The following is a 16,007-nucleotide window of genomic DNA, read 5'->3' as shown; positions in this document are numbered from 1 at the left end:
GAGTTCACTAACTCTTCTAAGAGAAGTGATGGCTACTAAAAAAGCAACCTTTCATGTTAAAAACTGTAGCTCACATTTATGTAGAGGTTCAAATGGAGGACCCATTAGTCTTGTGAGAACTATGTTTAAATTCCACACATGTGAGGATGGTACTTTGGGAGGAATTATTCTTTTGAGGCCTTCCATAAATGCTTTGATTGATGGCAGGTACTCTGATAAGTGTTGCCTATTTTGTAAATAGCCCGCTATGGCAGCAAGGTGCAACCTAATAGATGTATAAGCCAAGTTACACCTTTGAAGATGTAGTAGGTAACATCTAGAGGATTGATGGTGCTGTTATGACAATATATAACAAATCTTTTCCACTTGGCTGCATAGCAGGCCCTATTGGTGGGACGTCTAGCCTCCTTAATAACGTTCAGGGGGAAGGTTAAAGTAACCAAATTCTAAGAACTCAGGAGCCAGATGGCAAGGTTGAGCTGAGCTGGGTCCGGGTGTCTGATCTCTCCACGGTTCTGGGTTAAGAGGCGTGGGGAGAGGTGCAGTTTTTGGTGCGGAACCACCGAGAGTTCTAGTAATGTGGTGTACCATGGTTGTCTGGCCCAAGTTGGAGCAACTAGAATGAGTCAGTGAGTGTTGCTGTAGCTTTCGCACCACCAATGGAATGAGTGGGAGAGGCGGAAAAGCGTACGCAAATCTGCCTGACCAATTCATCGATATCGCATTGCCTTTGGACAATGGGTGTGGGAATCTGGTGTCACTGGGTAGGGGTGGTTGCAGAGCGGGTGTTGTTGGTCTTGCCTCTACCTTTGTAATTGTTGCCTCTGTTGCCTCCTCTCTGGTAGCCTCTGGTGAATGTAGACTGGGAGGGAGGCTTATAAGAGGTGGAGGGGTTGTCAGAGGAGTAGCCTCTGGAGGTGCCCTTGTAAGAGGGACGACGAAAGGAACGTCTGGGAGCTTGCGATTGCAAGGCTCCCATTGATTTAGCTGTGTCCGTATCCTTCTTCACCTTTTCAAGGGATGAATCAACATTAGGGCCAAATAAGTGTTCCTAATCGAATGGTTGTATTAAGATGGAACTTTGTACTTCAGGTTTGAAACCTGAAATGCGTAGCCAAGCAGGTCTACGCAGGAGAACACTTGTGTTGACAGCTCTGGAGGCGGTATCTGCCACGTCCAGCGCGCAACGAATATAGGTGTTGGTGATGAGTTTTACCTCTTGAATAAGGTGATTGGCTTTGTCCTTACATTTGCCCGGAAGGTGTTGCAATAGGGTTTCAAGTTGGTTGTAATGTGCCCTATCGTACCTAGCTAACAGTGTTTGAGTGTTGGCGATATGCCATATGTTAGCTGCCTGTGAAGCGGTTCTTTTGCCAAAGGCGTCTAAGAGTTTGGACTCTTTATCGGGGGTGGAGCGTCCCCTGATGTTGTAGAGTTGGCCCTCTTTCTAGCATTGGAGACTACAAGGGAGTCTAGTGGTACGGGGCCCTTAATGTACGCTGGGTCTGCTGGGGCAGCCTTGTATTTTTTCTCAATCCTGGGCTTTATAACCCTAGCCCTGACAGGATCTTTAAATACCTCCGGTGCCTGCTTGGTAACGCCTTTTAGCATGGGCAGAATAGTGGTGGACCTTTGTGGGTTATCAATGGTGTCCATAAGGAAATCCTCTTCCACAGGGTCAGTATGTAAGTCAACCCTGTGGTATTGGGCAGCTCTGTGTAGAAATTGATGAAAACCCATTGTGTCCTCCAGAGGGGAAGGCCTGGAGGGGTAGATGTCATCCTGTGGAACATTAGGGACATCTGGCATACTATAATCGTCCCAGGGGTCAGGGGAATAAGGTGGATCCCCTAGTGGTTTATCATCCGCACCCCTTCCTGTGTCATCAGAGGTGTCATCATCATCCATTGGTGGAGGAGATGGTGTAGGCGAATGGTGAGGTGGAGGTGGGGGTGGGGGTGGAGGAGGTGGGGGTGGAGGTGGGGGTGGAGGTGGGGAAGGGACCCCGATGGGAGATGTGGCAATGTCCCTTCTTTTAGGTGGTGGAGCCGGTACAGGCGTATCCAATGGTCTCTTTGTACTCAAAGTCAGCTGACCAGTTTTAGGGTCTTTTAGAAGAGTTTTCTGTTTAGGGTCTGGTTTAAATACCTCTTCTGATAGAGGTTGGTCTTTCGGCGCTGACCGTTTCGATTCGGAAGACTTGCACGGCACAGACTCTGGAACGGTTTTGAGCTCCTTTGGCTTAGAACTGTGATGTTTAACAGTCTCTGTGGCCACTTGTGGAACCGGATGTTTTTTCAGATCCGAGGCTTTTTATGGCTCCGAAGGCTGTGAATCCGAAGCTTTAGGGTTCAGCTTTTTGCTCGGCTCAGAGTGTTTTTTCAGAGTCAATAGGGCGGTGCCTGTAGATTTTGGTGCAGAGTGCTTGGATGTGGAGGCAGCAATCGGCACGGAGGAGGAGGGCGGGTTCTTTTTCGGTGCCGGTGTCCGCTCGGTACCGATGGTAGACTGACTCGAGCCAGAGTCGCCTGAAGGCTTAGCAGGCTTTTTTGCCGAGCCCGAGGGCGGGGCATGTGAAGCAGTCTCTCGGTATGCACCTGGGCCCGAAAGTGAAGGTGTGACCGCAGCCTTTTTGGATGGTGCAGGGAGGGGGTCGGGGTCGACGTCTCTACTTACGACCCGCTGCCCAGGAGTGATGTCAGAGTCATCGGCTTCGGAGGCACTGACGGGGCCTTCTTCGATGAGCTCCAGTTCAGGTACATAAACGCCCTCCTGGAAGATGGTGCAGACGAGCAAGCCATTGTTCTCCTGGCTCAACGATCTCGAAAGGTCTTCACAGCTGTACAATCTCATGCCTTGTGCTCCGGAGACAAGCAGAGGTTGCACACCACATGCAGATCGGTGTGGGGAAATTTCGAACCACATTGAGGAAATTTCTTGAATGGCGTCCTTTCCATAAACCAGATACTAAGGCCCAGGTAGGCCCGAAGGCCTTTGTCGACGACCGGAATCAAGGACTTCGATGTTGAAGAGATGCGCTACAACGGGATTGAGATCGAAAACAATACCGGAGTAGGGTGAAGGATTGCACATCGAGTATGGAATCGGTGACGATTACGAACTGGAGCGCGAGAAACACATCAGAGGCCGATGGTGGAAAAAAACAAATCTGAAGATGGAGCCGATGCCCATGCGCACCATCATCCAAAGGAGGAGTCACCTCTCTCATGACTTCCAAAGACTTTTCCAAGACAAAAACAAGTGCAAACATCCGGGTCCAACACCAGATGGCGATCTATGCTTAGTGTGTGATCTGCAGCTCATATGCCTCGAACACAGTTTTTCGCTGTATGCTTTGAGACAGAGGGCTTAAGTGATTGTGCTATGTCACACTGACTTTTGTCTCCACAGGCTTTGACTTTACCTGGGTTGGATAGATAATTATTTCCTGTTTTCTTGTAGGATCTGAATCAAACAAACAAGACTCATGAATGTGAACTACCGGCTGACTTCGTGCTTCAAAAGAGGATGGGAAGCCAGTGGAGTCAGACTATGTTGGTCCACGTCGTCCCTGATTGGAGGATCCAAGTCTGCGACCAATTGGACAATTTTTTCTTACTACCTTTTCCCTACGTTTCATGGGAAAAGTATTTTTGCTATTTGTTGGCTGCGGTTTAATAAAGTGAAGAGAGAAGGCATAATCCTCGCCTCCAAGACCTTAATAGAAATGAAACTTTCCGTTACGATAGCTAGGAAATTTTTCATTACAAGTAACTTCAGTCAGCATTGTGGGATACAACCTAATACCCATAAATTGCACCGCTGAACAGGAATTCCTACCATAGAGGTGGGAACCGCAATCAAAGAAAAGAACTGGTGACAGGCAGCAGCAGGCATTAGGCATACGGCGTGGGGAGAACTACGCTCCCCGGAATAGAAAAGCAGCAGCAGCAGCATTGGACATACGGTGTGGGGAGAACCACGCTCCCCGGTTTTGGAAGCAGTGCTGTGGGGCATACGGGAGGGGAGAACTACACTCCCCAGTAGCCACCTGAACCAGAGACAACCAGCCGCCACGCCCCAAACATACATCATGGGATATCTACCTCTCGCGTCTCCCGCTCCGCGGGAGATGCTCGCAGAGTTGTTTCCGTGGTGACAGGCAGCAGGCATTAGGCATACGGCGTGGGGAGAAACACGCTCCCCGGAATAGAAAAGCAGACGCATTGGACATAAGGTGTGGGGAGAACCACACTCCCCAGTTTTGGAAGCAGTGCTGTGGGGCATACGGGAGGGGAGAACTACGCTCCCCAGCAGCCACCTGGACCAGAGACGACCAGCCGCCACGCCCCAAACACAGCAGCGGTATATAATAGGCCCCACTACTCCGTCCCACGTGACGCGCACAGGCCGGGTGAAGCCCGGGCCAAGGGCGGGCCCGTCCACGCCCGTCACAGACCGAAGGAGACCAGACCGGGCCAACCCTCTGACCTCTAGTGGGAACTGTGAGTACCATCTACAACCTGTTCCTAATTTTAACTTTTGACTATTATTGCAGCCAGAAGGGGTACGAAACCGACACCAACAGGGCATGTAGCTGGGACCCTAGATCAATTTATCTTGAGAGCATCATCGGTATTGGAACATGAAATTGCAATGACGGAACGCCGTCTATCCCAGGACCCGGTCTTCCTACGGAGATCTTCCTTGGGCCCTGCCGCACAAGCATGTTCACCAGGTCTCTCCCAGCAAAATATAGTTACTGAAGGGATTTCTACCAATTTAAACCCCACCGAAAGTAACATATTAGACCTGGCGGATGGGCCAACCCTACTATTATGTGGGCAGACTACAAACACGACACCGGCCCACTCAGAACTGAGTAAAAACCCGCCGGACATGATAAGATGCAAAGAGGGTGCTATCCCTAAAAGGAAGAGGGCCGGCGCCCCACTTCGGGGTAGAAAACCCAAACAGTCTAAACGTAACAGCCAACTGGATCCCCCAATTGCAGAACAACCTGAGCACAGTGCTCATGTGGTCTCCTTAGATAGCTCTGTTAGGGCTGGCATCGATTCCATACCTATATGTCCCCTTGACTTAGACCTACTGGTGGGAAAACTAAGTAAGGTTTTATCTACTGTTATCCAGCCCATGGAGCAAAGATTGAAATCTATAGAAAAAAGGCTGGGGAATATGGAGGAATTGCTTGTGAAAAACATGGGTCTAGCAAAGGATCCATTGGCCATCCAAGCTCAAGTTAAAGCCCTGGCCACCACAGCGAATGTCCCGCAGACCCAGCACAAGCCACTACCTACTACTCCTAATGGTCGACCCATTGTGACCACTAACCAGGGATCTATCCCAAGCTCCAGCAAAATTGGCCCTAAAATTGGTCCCACAGCTGTGAAAAAGGCACAGCCCTTGCCACCGGCTAATCCTGTAAAAATTAAAACTCCAGGAAAAGAGTCCACAAACCGAGCCTGGGGAAACGACTTCTCTTCAGATCTACCATGCATCAATTTACCCCCGGATTGTGCTCCGTACGTGGTCGTCCTTATAGGGGTTCCTAAGCTGACGAATGACAGACATGAATCGTACGGGGAACTTCAGAATAAGACTATGCATTGGTTGAACACCCATAGACCCTCGCCTAGAACCATCCAAAGCAAAATTTTGTTTGTCAGAAGGGTGGGGTGGGTGGGTTGGAAACCAAAAAATGTGGACGGGGACTGTGTAATTATTAACTTTGAGGATCATATTGCAGTTGACTATGTATGTAGTAGGCACCATACAAGCCCTGATACAACTGTCAAAACACTGAGGCTAGATCACTTTTACCAAACGGCCTATGTACACCGCGCCATCAACCACAGGCCTTATGACCTATGGCCTCAGCAAGAGGATTCCTGGCATTATGTAGACAGAAGTAGGGGTGGACAGGTTAGGGGTGAGGAGCTGGGCTTTCCAGTAAACAATAGATATAATTCGCTGGACCAAGTAGATTGACTTCATACGTCTCCCAGCCCCCTAATGGTCCATCCAATGGGTGCTAATAAAAGGGAGGAAGGTTTGAAGTTTACCAGGATGGATTATTTGGGGGTGGCGAACATCGTAATTGACCTTCCACCCTCCACTGAAGCAAAAATGTTCCCTGAGGGAAAACCTTATGCAACCATAGGGGAGCCAGGGGATGGCCCACTTCCTCCTGTGACTGATAACCTTATACCCCTGCCACAACATCAGAATGCCCGCCCACACTCGGACCAGCATCCAGCCGGTCCTGTAGTGCGTGGTCTTGCCAGGCTTGGTCAGGAGGGAACTTTGGGAAATAGGCAGATCTTGACGAAGGAGAACCTCAAAATTTTATCCTGGAATATAGCGGGTCTCGCATCCAACTTAGACATCCCGGATTGGTGCACATTTGTGGATTTACACGAGATCTGCTTATTCCAGGAAACGTGGGCGGTAGACGCCACTCATAGAATGGGTTATGTAACCTTTGCGGAACCCTGTTTTTTTTTAGGATCTTAAAAACTGACACCAATGCAGTGATTGTGTCCGCAGTAGCCAAATATTTGTTAGCATTTTATCAGTATAATAACCATTGTTTTTATCAATTTTAGGGCTCTAGACACTATCTAAATTTTATAGTTTTAAAGGATATATGTTTAACAACTTAGTTATACAATTGTGATATACGCATGAGTTGTATTGATTGATTAACATTGTATAGAATTGCTTTTTTATGTGCTTTTATGGCAAATCAAACCGCAATAAAGCTTAAAGAAGAAGAAAAAGAAAATAACTGACATTTAAAATCATGAAAAAATGATTACAAAGAAAAGCTGTCCGGCCAAATTATTAGTCATGGAGCAATAGTGAATACAGTATTGTTTGGCAAAGGCATGAACCACCTTCCAAATATCCACAGTATAGACAGCTTAAATATGAGAAGCATTACCCCCTTTACAGCTCATTAATTGGCCTTTGGTTATCTGGGAAAGGATCAGTTTGCTTTACGTGAATAACCTATGATGCCTGACATCCATCTAGCTAGACAGAATTATCAATGTTAGGGTATACTTGCCATTGAAAACGTAAATATTTTCTTATGGTTACCTCTCTTGGGTAACACCCACAAGCTGTAAATCGGGCCTAGATTCAGAGTGCATATTATTTGATATTTTCACCCCCCCCCCCCCCTCCCAAGTTGTCGTCCCCTGTACATGTAATGCTCATGTGATGAGCGATCATACAATCATGTTAGATCACTCCTTAGGGATACATACTTTGAGGCGAACACTACTGATGGCAATGATGCTAGACTTGCATTTTATTTGTCTAAGAATGGGTAATTCTTGTTGGTCAGAGTGAAATCTGGAGTTCCACTGACGAGTAGTTAGTTACTAAAAGATTTTTAATGCTGCTCTAGATTTCAGTGTGCTAAGGATTATTTTGAGAGTTCCCTTGGCAAATAACTTAGGCCGGTCTTGTTGATGCACACAAAAATGACCCATACTGGTGTGTAATGCATTTTAAGCCCATCTTTCATAGTTAAATTACACAAAATAAACAAATATCTACCCATCAAGCTAAGGTCTGTTTTCTGGAGGTTTTACTTGAGCAAACAGCCCCAGGGATGACAAACAGCTCTTCAGAACATCTTGAAACTTTTGTATTCCCCAAGTTATATTTCAGAACCCTAGTTGCATCCAGCAGGCGAAGCACTCTGTCTGAGATGAAAATCGGAGACAAGCTTAGGCAAGAAACAGGGGCAAGTATTTAGGGACACCTTACTGTGATGAAAAACCATAAAGGGTTCTTGACTGCAATGCGCTTGAAGCTCATGAGCCCTTCTAGATGATGTAATAACTGTCAGTAAAATCTCTTTTCAGGACAGATGATGAAGAGCTGTGTTCTGGAATATAGTTGGGAAGGATGGGCTGGGGGGGCGGGCGGGGAGGACGGGCTGGGGGGGCGGGGGAGGACGGGCTGGGGGGGGGGACGGGCTGAGGGGGGGGGAGGAGGACGGGCTGAGGGGGGGGTGAGGAGGGAGGACGGGCTGGGGGGGGGGGGGGGGGAAGGACGGGCTGGGGGGGGGGGAGGACGGGCTGGGGGGGGGGGGGGGAGGACGGGCTGAGGGGGGGGGGAGGACGGGCTGAGGGGGGGGGAGGACGGGCTGAGGGGGGGGAGGGGGGGCTGAGGGGGGGGGCTGAGGGGGGGACGGGCTGAGGGGGGGGAGAACGGGCTAAGGGGGGGGAGGACGGGCTAAGGGGGGGAGGACGGGCTAAGGGGGGGGGGGAGGACGGGCTAAGGGGGGGGGGGAGGACGGGCTAAGGGGGGGGGGAGGACGGGCTAAGGGGGGGGAGGACGGGCTGAGGGGGGGGGAGGACGGGCTGAGGGGGGGGGGGAGGACGGGCTGAGGGGGGGGGAGGACGGGCTGAGGGGGGGGGGAGGACGGGCTGAGGGGGGGGGGAGGACGGGCTGAGGGGGGGGGGAGGACGGGCTGAGGGGGGGGGGGAGGACAGGCTGTGGGGGGGGAGGACGGGCTGTGGGGGGGGGGGGGAGGACGGGCTGAGGGGGGGGGGAGGACGGGCTGAGGGGGGGGGGGAAGGGCTGAGGGGGGGGGGAGGACGGGCTGAGGGGGGGGGTGGAAGGACGGGCTGAGGGGGGGGGGGAAGGACGGGCTGAGGGGGGGGGGGAAGGACGGGCTGAGGGGGGGGGGGGAGGACGGGCTGGGGGGGGGGGGAAGGACGGGCTGAGGGGGGGGGGGGAAGGACGGGCTGAGGGGGGGGGGAACGGGCTGAGTGTCCTCGGAATACAAGATGATGTGGATTCCATGGGTGCAGGCAATGTCTGCGATTGGTGTCATGTAGGTGTTGAAGAGAATGGAGCTGACTGAGGAGCCTTGGGGGCGCTACAGATGGTGTCTTTGGGTGCGTTGGATAGATGCATTGGATCGATTCAAGTGATGCCTCGGACTCATATTGAGTGATGATCGTAATGTAGAGCACCAGCACTTCAAATAGAATTGCTGCTTGAAGTGAAACAGACAGCCATCTGATGGAGTAACTTAAATGTTAGGCCCACGGAGGGATTATGTGCATTGTAAGCGGGGTACGATGGGTCAATACATGCACCGTGACACAATTTCAAGCTAATCATAACTGTAACATCATGTGATCACTGCTATGTCATTACCCTAAAAACAAAACCAATAAAGAAATTACAAGAGAAAAAAAAATAAACTTAAATGTTAGGCCACTGAAGAAGTGTTTAAACAAATTAAAGAAATACATTCATAAAATTAGATGAGACTTACCTTACATATGAGCACCTTTAAAGCTGGATGTCTACAGACTGAATCCTTTTGAAAATGATTTACTTGCTGTCCACAAGCTGAACAGTTAACAATTCCTTGCAGGCCTTCCTCTAAAACAATGGGGAGAAAAAGCATATGCTGAAATGACCTTTACAGCCCTGTGAGCCTTTTCTTGGGCTGCTAGAGATTCTAGCTCAATAGGTAGTAGTTACTGTCATTTAACACTTTATTCTTAAGGCATCAATATTGTTGTGCTTTAAATTAAACTGCCTAGTAATCAATTCGCCACTTGACTTTCACAAGTTGCACGGATGAACAGCCAGTGCTTTCTTCAGGTTTCTTGTGCTACTCCAGTCCCAGAAGATAAAACATGGCAACCAGGTCTACAAAGGCATTCCTGAGACACTTCACAACACCCACAACCAATTGATGAACATCCCTGCAGCCCTAGCTTACAGACATGCTCATGGTGGAAATGTGTGCAATCATCTGGATACTGGGGGAAGCTGAAACATTGATTCATGGTTAACAGTCTAGAAGTCAATGTTTTCCGAAATGAACCTAATTGATGCATGGTTGCCAACCACTCCCCACACAAAATATGCTTTTCTACTGTTCACTCCAATTGTCTGTTCCATAGCACCACTGAGATTAATTCTGGATCTTTGTTCGGCCTTCTGTGGCACATAGGGAGGCTACCGCCCTTACTCTTGCTATCCACAGGCAACTTAGTCTTACAGGAAAGGTGGAGAAGGTAAAAAGTGATCTACCTCCAACAATCAATTTGCAGCTTGTGGAGATGCAGAATTACTTGCTGTGCACACTTTTACCATTTAGTGTAAGGTTTGATACAGTACAACTGGTTTTATGTTGAAAAAGTGCCTTGAGGTGACTAGTAATACCTCCCCCAAAACCCACAATGCAATAGGGTACAGACTCCACTTCAGATTGCTTAGGTGAAGAGTCAGTGTATAGAGATGAGAAACATTGGAGAATCTGTGAACTAAAAAGGTAAAGTAATGAAGACAATGATTGGCAGAAAACCTTTACAAGTGCAAGAACGGGCAACTCACTACCGGCTCGCATTTTGGGAGAGAGACAAGGCCACGTAAATCTTAAGAACCTCAACCTGCAAATTGAGCGACTGATGGGTAGTACTCGAACCTCTGAAATGGCTTGCACTGAGCAAAGGCTGTAGATGCCTAAAACAATGTTCTAAGTACCATTTGGTCAGCATGGCTTCTTGGAGAGCTTTAAAATTAACATAAAATGTGTTCAGCTGCGGGAGGGATTTTGGGTGCAAAGGAGAGTAAAAGTGGGATACAGTATTTTTTAACAATTTGGAAGACATATTTGTCAGACATGATTGATCGCCAACCCAGTACGAAGTACTTGTTGCTGTCCACCACTCTGGAATGGGCCCTTGGAGAAAACTAAAGCAGTGTGTTGGCCAATTCAGGAGGGGAAGAGGAGTTGGAGGGACTAGTGCCTCGGATGACAATGTCAGATGATCCTGATTTCCAAAAGCACTGGGTTGTCTGCTACATTACTGGCTGGAAGGCGGTCTATGCCTGTATGCAGGCCCTTTGGACACTTCCAGAACTGAAGTGGAAATAGTTTTGGAGGGGGTCAAGCGCCTCAAGGAACTAAGTTTAGCCTCCGATAAGGCAGGACCCATTCCAATCCATATCTGTAGGAAGATAGCTCTGTATATACTATACAAAAAAGAGGTATGGTGTTTACATAGTCCAGTAAGTCCACAAAGGTAGGGCAGAGGTTAAAGAAGAGAATACCTTACACTCACAATTTAGTACTGGGCTAAGTAGTCAAGCTTATCAGAGAGTAGTGTGAATCCATTTGATGTACATACTCATACAAGGCAGGAAAACACAATGTCTGACTCCAGGCCAACGGTTGTAGAAAAATATTACTTTCGTTACTTTTATTTCTCTGATCCAAGTTGAACTCAATTACAGGTAGGTAAACATCTGTGCAATACTTTCAAATTATTGGCAATAGGTTTGTATAGCTGTAGGAAGCTGGCTCTGTATATACTATACCAAAGTAAGGTATAGCTTGCACAGAGTCCAGTGGATTCCCAAAGGCTTACAGAGGTAAAAGTAGATAATACCTTACTCTCTATTTGTGATAGTGTGGGTGAGCAGTAAGGCTTCTGATAAAGCGTAGTGTTAATAGAGATGGGGCAACCTCTTGCCCCCAACCAGACGCACAGCTGAACGCCTCCTTCTTTGGCGCATATGTACCCATTGAGTTCATCCATGTAATCATTTGAATCTATATTCATCATCTTTTAACCTTCATTTTCTTTGTGCGATTTGAATCCACTTTTGGAAAATACTGCCTATTTTCAGGTTTCTAATATTCAAACTGTGCCCATCCAGGCCTCTTGAAAGAATACGAATGATGCAAAGTTCATCACCAGCAGTGTTTTATTAAAATCCCAATGCATTTCGGGCTGCGAAGCGCCCTTCATCAGGGGTCACTATGAATGATAATAAAAATAATTGCCAATTAAGAATCTAAACACAGGTACACATTTTACATTATCTAAAGACACAAGCCAAAACTTTTTTGATTAAACACAGTTTCAAATTAACATTGCAACTCGATATTTTACACCAATGCAATCTTTTGTTAGCACTCCTATCCCTGTTATATTGTTTGCTTAATGAGCCAATATCTCCACTAAACCATGTCACTAGGTTTTTACCTTCCTTCGTTTGTAAATATCACTTCATTCCCAAACTACCCTCATTCCTGTTTATCTTTCTTGATGCTTTCCTCACTACACTCCCACCTGTTTCTTCTGAAACATTAAGGTCACCATCTGTTTTTTAAACATCAACAATAAACCTTTACAGTACTCCGTTTCTCATCGTTAATGTCTCTCTGTTTTCAACCCCAACCCACTGATTCCAGCACCTCCGGGTAATCATGTGTTTAGTGAAAGCATCATAAACCCTTCACTTTCATGCCCCTCTGACCTTTACATTTTCCACTCGTGTCTCACATTACTCTATGACAACAACGTTCACTTATTTTTCCACGATCTTATTTATCCATATCCTTGCAGCAAACATTATAACTCATCCCATACCTGCTGTGGAAAATTAAAATCCTTCCGTTCTGAGCATCGTCACAAGCCGTGATTAGACACCACGTACTCCCTCCCTTTTATCAACACTCTAATCATCCCTCCTTTCTCCCAATTGGCCCAGGGTGCAACATTTCCCGCCATAGCACCTGCACGTTAATTAAACAAGAAAACAAGTTACTTACCTGTAACTTTGGTTCCCCAGTATTGGTAACTTTCATAGATTCTCATGCTTTGTATCATTCCCCGTCGTCGGAATGGGAGCCTCGGTAACAAAATATATATATATATATACATATGTATAACCATAGAAACAAAAGAGAAAAAACAGGCCTAGGCCTCATCTCATTTTGTAGTATATCACCCTCTTTGTGTAAAAGAGCCCAAACTTTTGCCAGAGCCAATCAGCACAGCCTCACCCTCTGGAACCTTCCTGAGAGAGCTCAGAGCCTCAGATTTTCGTAGCCGTTGTGCCAACAGCCACTACCTTAGTAAACCGGCAGAGCTTTCCCAGGGGAGGTGGGTGGGCGCATGAGAATCTATGAAAGTTACCAATACTGGGGAACCAAAGTTACAGGTAAGTAACTTGTTTTCTTACCCCAGTATTGGAACTTTCATAGATTCTCATGCTTTGTATCAGAATAGCAAGCAGTAGATCACGACAAGCACATTTCGGTAAATACATGGCTTAACAAAATCATCTCAGTGTACATGATAAAACAACCATTACTGAAACCAAATGTGCTTACCAGGATGGAGGGATTGTAGGGAAAGCTCACCTCTCATTGAAAAAGATTCCGGAGGACTGCTTGACCAACAGCAGCGTCAGCTCGTCCCACCGATTCCAGGCAGTAGTGCTTCGTGAAGGTGTGTACACTGCTCCACGTTGCTGCCCTGCAAATGTCCTTAATTGCCACTCCAGCAAAGAGAGCCACTGAAGACGCCATCGCTCTCGTAGAATGCGCCCGGGCCCTTTTATCCAAAGGTTTGCCCGCAGCCTGATGACAGTACTGAATTGCACTGGAGATCCAGCGGGAAATGCCACTCTTGGCGAGCGGTAACCCCTTCCGTGGTGCACTGTAGGCGATAAATAGTTGAGTAGACTTTCTGAAAGAACGTGTGCGCTCCAGATAGAATTTCAGGCATCTTTGGACATCCAAAGAATGCAATGTTCGTTCCGCTTGAGTGGAAGGACGCGGAAAAAAGGAGTTCAAAATTAAGGGTTCATTCAAATGAAACTCCGAAGGCACCTTCGGGATGAATTTTGGGTTGGTTCTCAAAATCATGACATCCCTCTTGAACTGTAGAAAAGGCTCCACTATAGAGAGCCTGGAGTTCACTAACTCTCCTAGCCGAAGTCAATGCCAGGAGAAGGGCTAGTTTCCAAGATAGGAACTTCAAGTCCGCTTTGTGAATCGGCTCAAAGGGCGCTTTCATCAGTTGAGCCAGTACTAGGTTAAGCTGCCAGATAGGCGGAGGTGGTCGGATCGGAGGAAACATCCTAAATAACCCCTTAAGGAACTGCTTAACAATCCTTGCAGACCATAGAGATGGCCCCGATGTCTTCCGTCGAAAGCGGGATATGGCAGCCAGATGTACCTTGATCGAAGAGTGCGCCAGACCTGATTTAGCCAGAGACAGGATGTAGGGCAAAATCTGATGTGGCAGGGATTTGTAAGGATGGAGTTTATTCCTCTGGCACCAAAGGCAAAATCTCTTCCATTTTGCCCTGTAGGTCTTATTAGTGCTTGGTGCCCTCGCCTGAGATAGAACATCCCTGCATTCCTTAGACAGATTCAGATGGCGGAATTCTCTGTGTTCAGGAGCCACGCTGACAAGTGAAGTGACTCCGGATCCAGATGGAGGACTTGCCCCTGATTTCTCGACAACAGAGATGGAATCAGTGGCAAGCGAATCGGGCGATCCTGGGAGAGAAGTAGGAGTTCCGAGTACCAGAACTGCCGCGCCCATGCTGGAGCAATGAGGATCATCTTGCATGGTTCTGCCCTGACCTTCCTGAGAACCCGAGGAATGAGGGGAATCGGAGGAAAGGCGTAGCAAAATGCGCCGAACCAAGCAATCGAAAGGGCATTCCCCAGAGACCCTCGCTGGGGAACCTTGCTTGCGTAAAACCGGCACTTGGCGTTCTCCGGGGTCGCAAAGAGGTCTATGGTCGGAGTACCCCATTTCTTGAACACTGCCTCCAGCGTGGCCTGATCCAGCTCCCACTCGTGTGTCCCCTTCGTCTGCCGACTTAGAGCATCCGCTGTGATGTTGAGACACCCCGCCAGGTGCTCGGCTCGCAGAGTGACCCCGTGAGAGATCGCAAATTCCCAGATCACCTGAGCTTCTTTGGACAGCGTCCGCGATCTCGTTCCCCCTTGTTTGTTGATATAGTGCATGGCCGTAGTGTTGTCTGTCCGGACCAGCACTGCACGGTTCTGAAGTCTGGGAAGGAACGCCAGCAAGGCTAAGTGAATGGCCCTCAGCTCCAAAAGATTGATGTGGTGCAGTCTGTCTGCTGGACTCCAGTGACCGCTGACCTGAAGCTCCTGGAGGACAGCTCCCCACCCTTCTAGGGAAGCATCCGTGGTCACCACCAAAGGAGAAGGAGGGATTCGGAACGTTAATCCTCCTGCGATGTTCTCCTTCACCAGGCACCATTCGCAGGCTGTGCGCATGGCAGGCGTTATCCATACTTTGTCGTTGAACGACCCTTCTGCCTGACGCCACTGTTTGTCCAACTCCTCCTGTAGAGGGCGCATATGAAGCCTGCAATGCGGTATCAAAGGTATGCAGGATGAGATTGATCCGAGCAAGGACTTGTACTGTCGAACCGATACATGTCTCTTGTGCAGCATTTGACGAGCGGAAGTGGCCAGTTTGCCCTGACGCTCCTCTGACGGACGAGCCGTGCATCGTCTCGTGTCCAGAATTGCCCCAAGGAACTTCCGGGACCTGGAGGGTATCAGTTCCGACTTGGACACATTGAGCTGAAGACCCAAATGGGCGAACAATCTTATGCAAGTTGACACAGCCTGAGACGTTGCCCTGAACGACGGAGCCTTGATGAGCCAGTCGTCCAAGTACGGGAACACTTCCAAGGACTGCTTCCTCAGGAAAGCAGCGACTGGTGCCAGCATCTTTGTGAAAATGCGGGGTGCCGACCGAAGGCCAAACGGGAGCACCTTGAACTGGAAATGGCTCTTGCCTACTGTAAAGCGTAGATATTGCCTGTGAGCTGGGTGGATTGGAACATGAAAGTAAGCATCCTCTAAATCCAGGGATGCCAAAAAATCTCCCGGATTGAGTAGTCGTAGAATATCCTGGAGAGTGACCATCCTGAAAGAAAGCTTGATGAGATAGGTGTTGAGCTCCCTGAGGTCTAGTGTAGGACGCCATGTATCCTCCGTCTTCCGAACCAGGAAGAACCTGGAATAAAACCCCTTGCCTCTTTGAGAAAGTGGCACGGGCTCTATCGCCCCCTTGATGAAAAGCTGGTGGGCTTCGAGATGTAATAGTCGGAGATGTTTCGCTGCACGGGCGTCCGGAGCTCTTGTTGGAGGA

At 48.4% G+C, this 16,007-nt stretch overlaps 1 protein-coding gene across 2 annotated transcripts in view; it reads right to left on the bottom strand.

The window, feature by feature from the left end:
- The window catches only part of ATRX (ATRX chromatin remodeler), a 1,501,634-nt gene that overhangs the window by 1,248,179 nt on the left and 237,448 nt on the right, over window positions 1-16,007 (bottom strand). For both annotated transcript variants that reach the window (XM_085608236.1, XM_085608237.1), the window contains exon 7: window positions 9,326-9,435. In XM_085608236.1, the coding sequence (XP_085464362.1) occupies window positions 9,326-9,435 (110 nt within the window). The remainder of the gene's footprint in view (window positions 1-9,325; window positions 9,436-16,007) is intronic.

Source organism: Triturus cristatus, chromosome 5_2 (assembly GCF_964204655.1).
Source record: "Triturus cristatus chromosome 5_2, aTriCri1.1, whole genome shotgun sequence".
Lineage (NCBI taxonomy): Eukaryota > Metazoa > Chordata > Amphibia > Caudata > Salamandridae > Triturus > Triturus cristatus.
The sequence above is the reverse complement of the archived record's forward strand: the minus strand, read 5'-3'. Positions and strand labels throughout refer to the sequence as shown.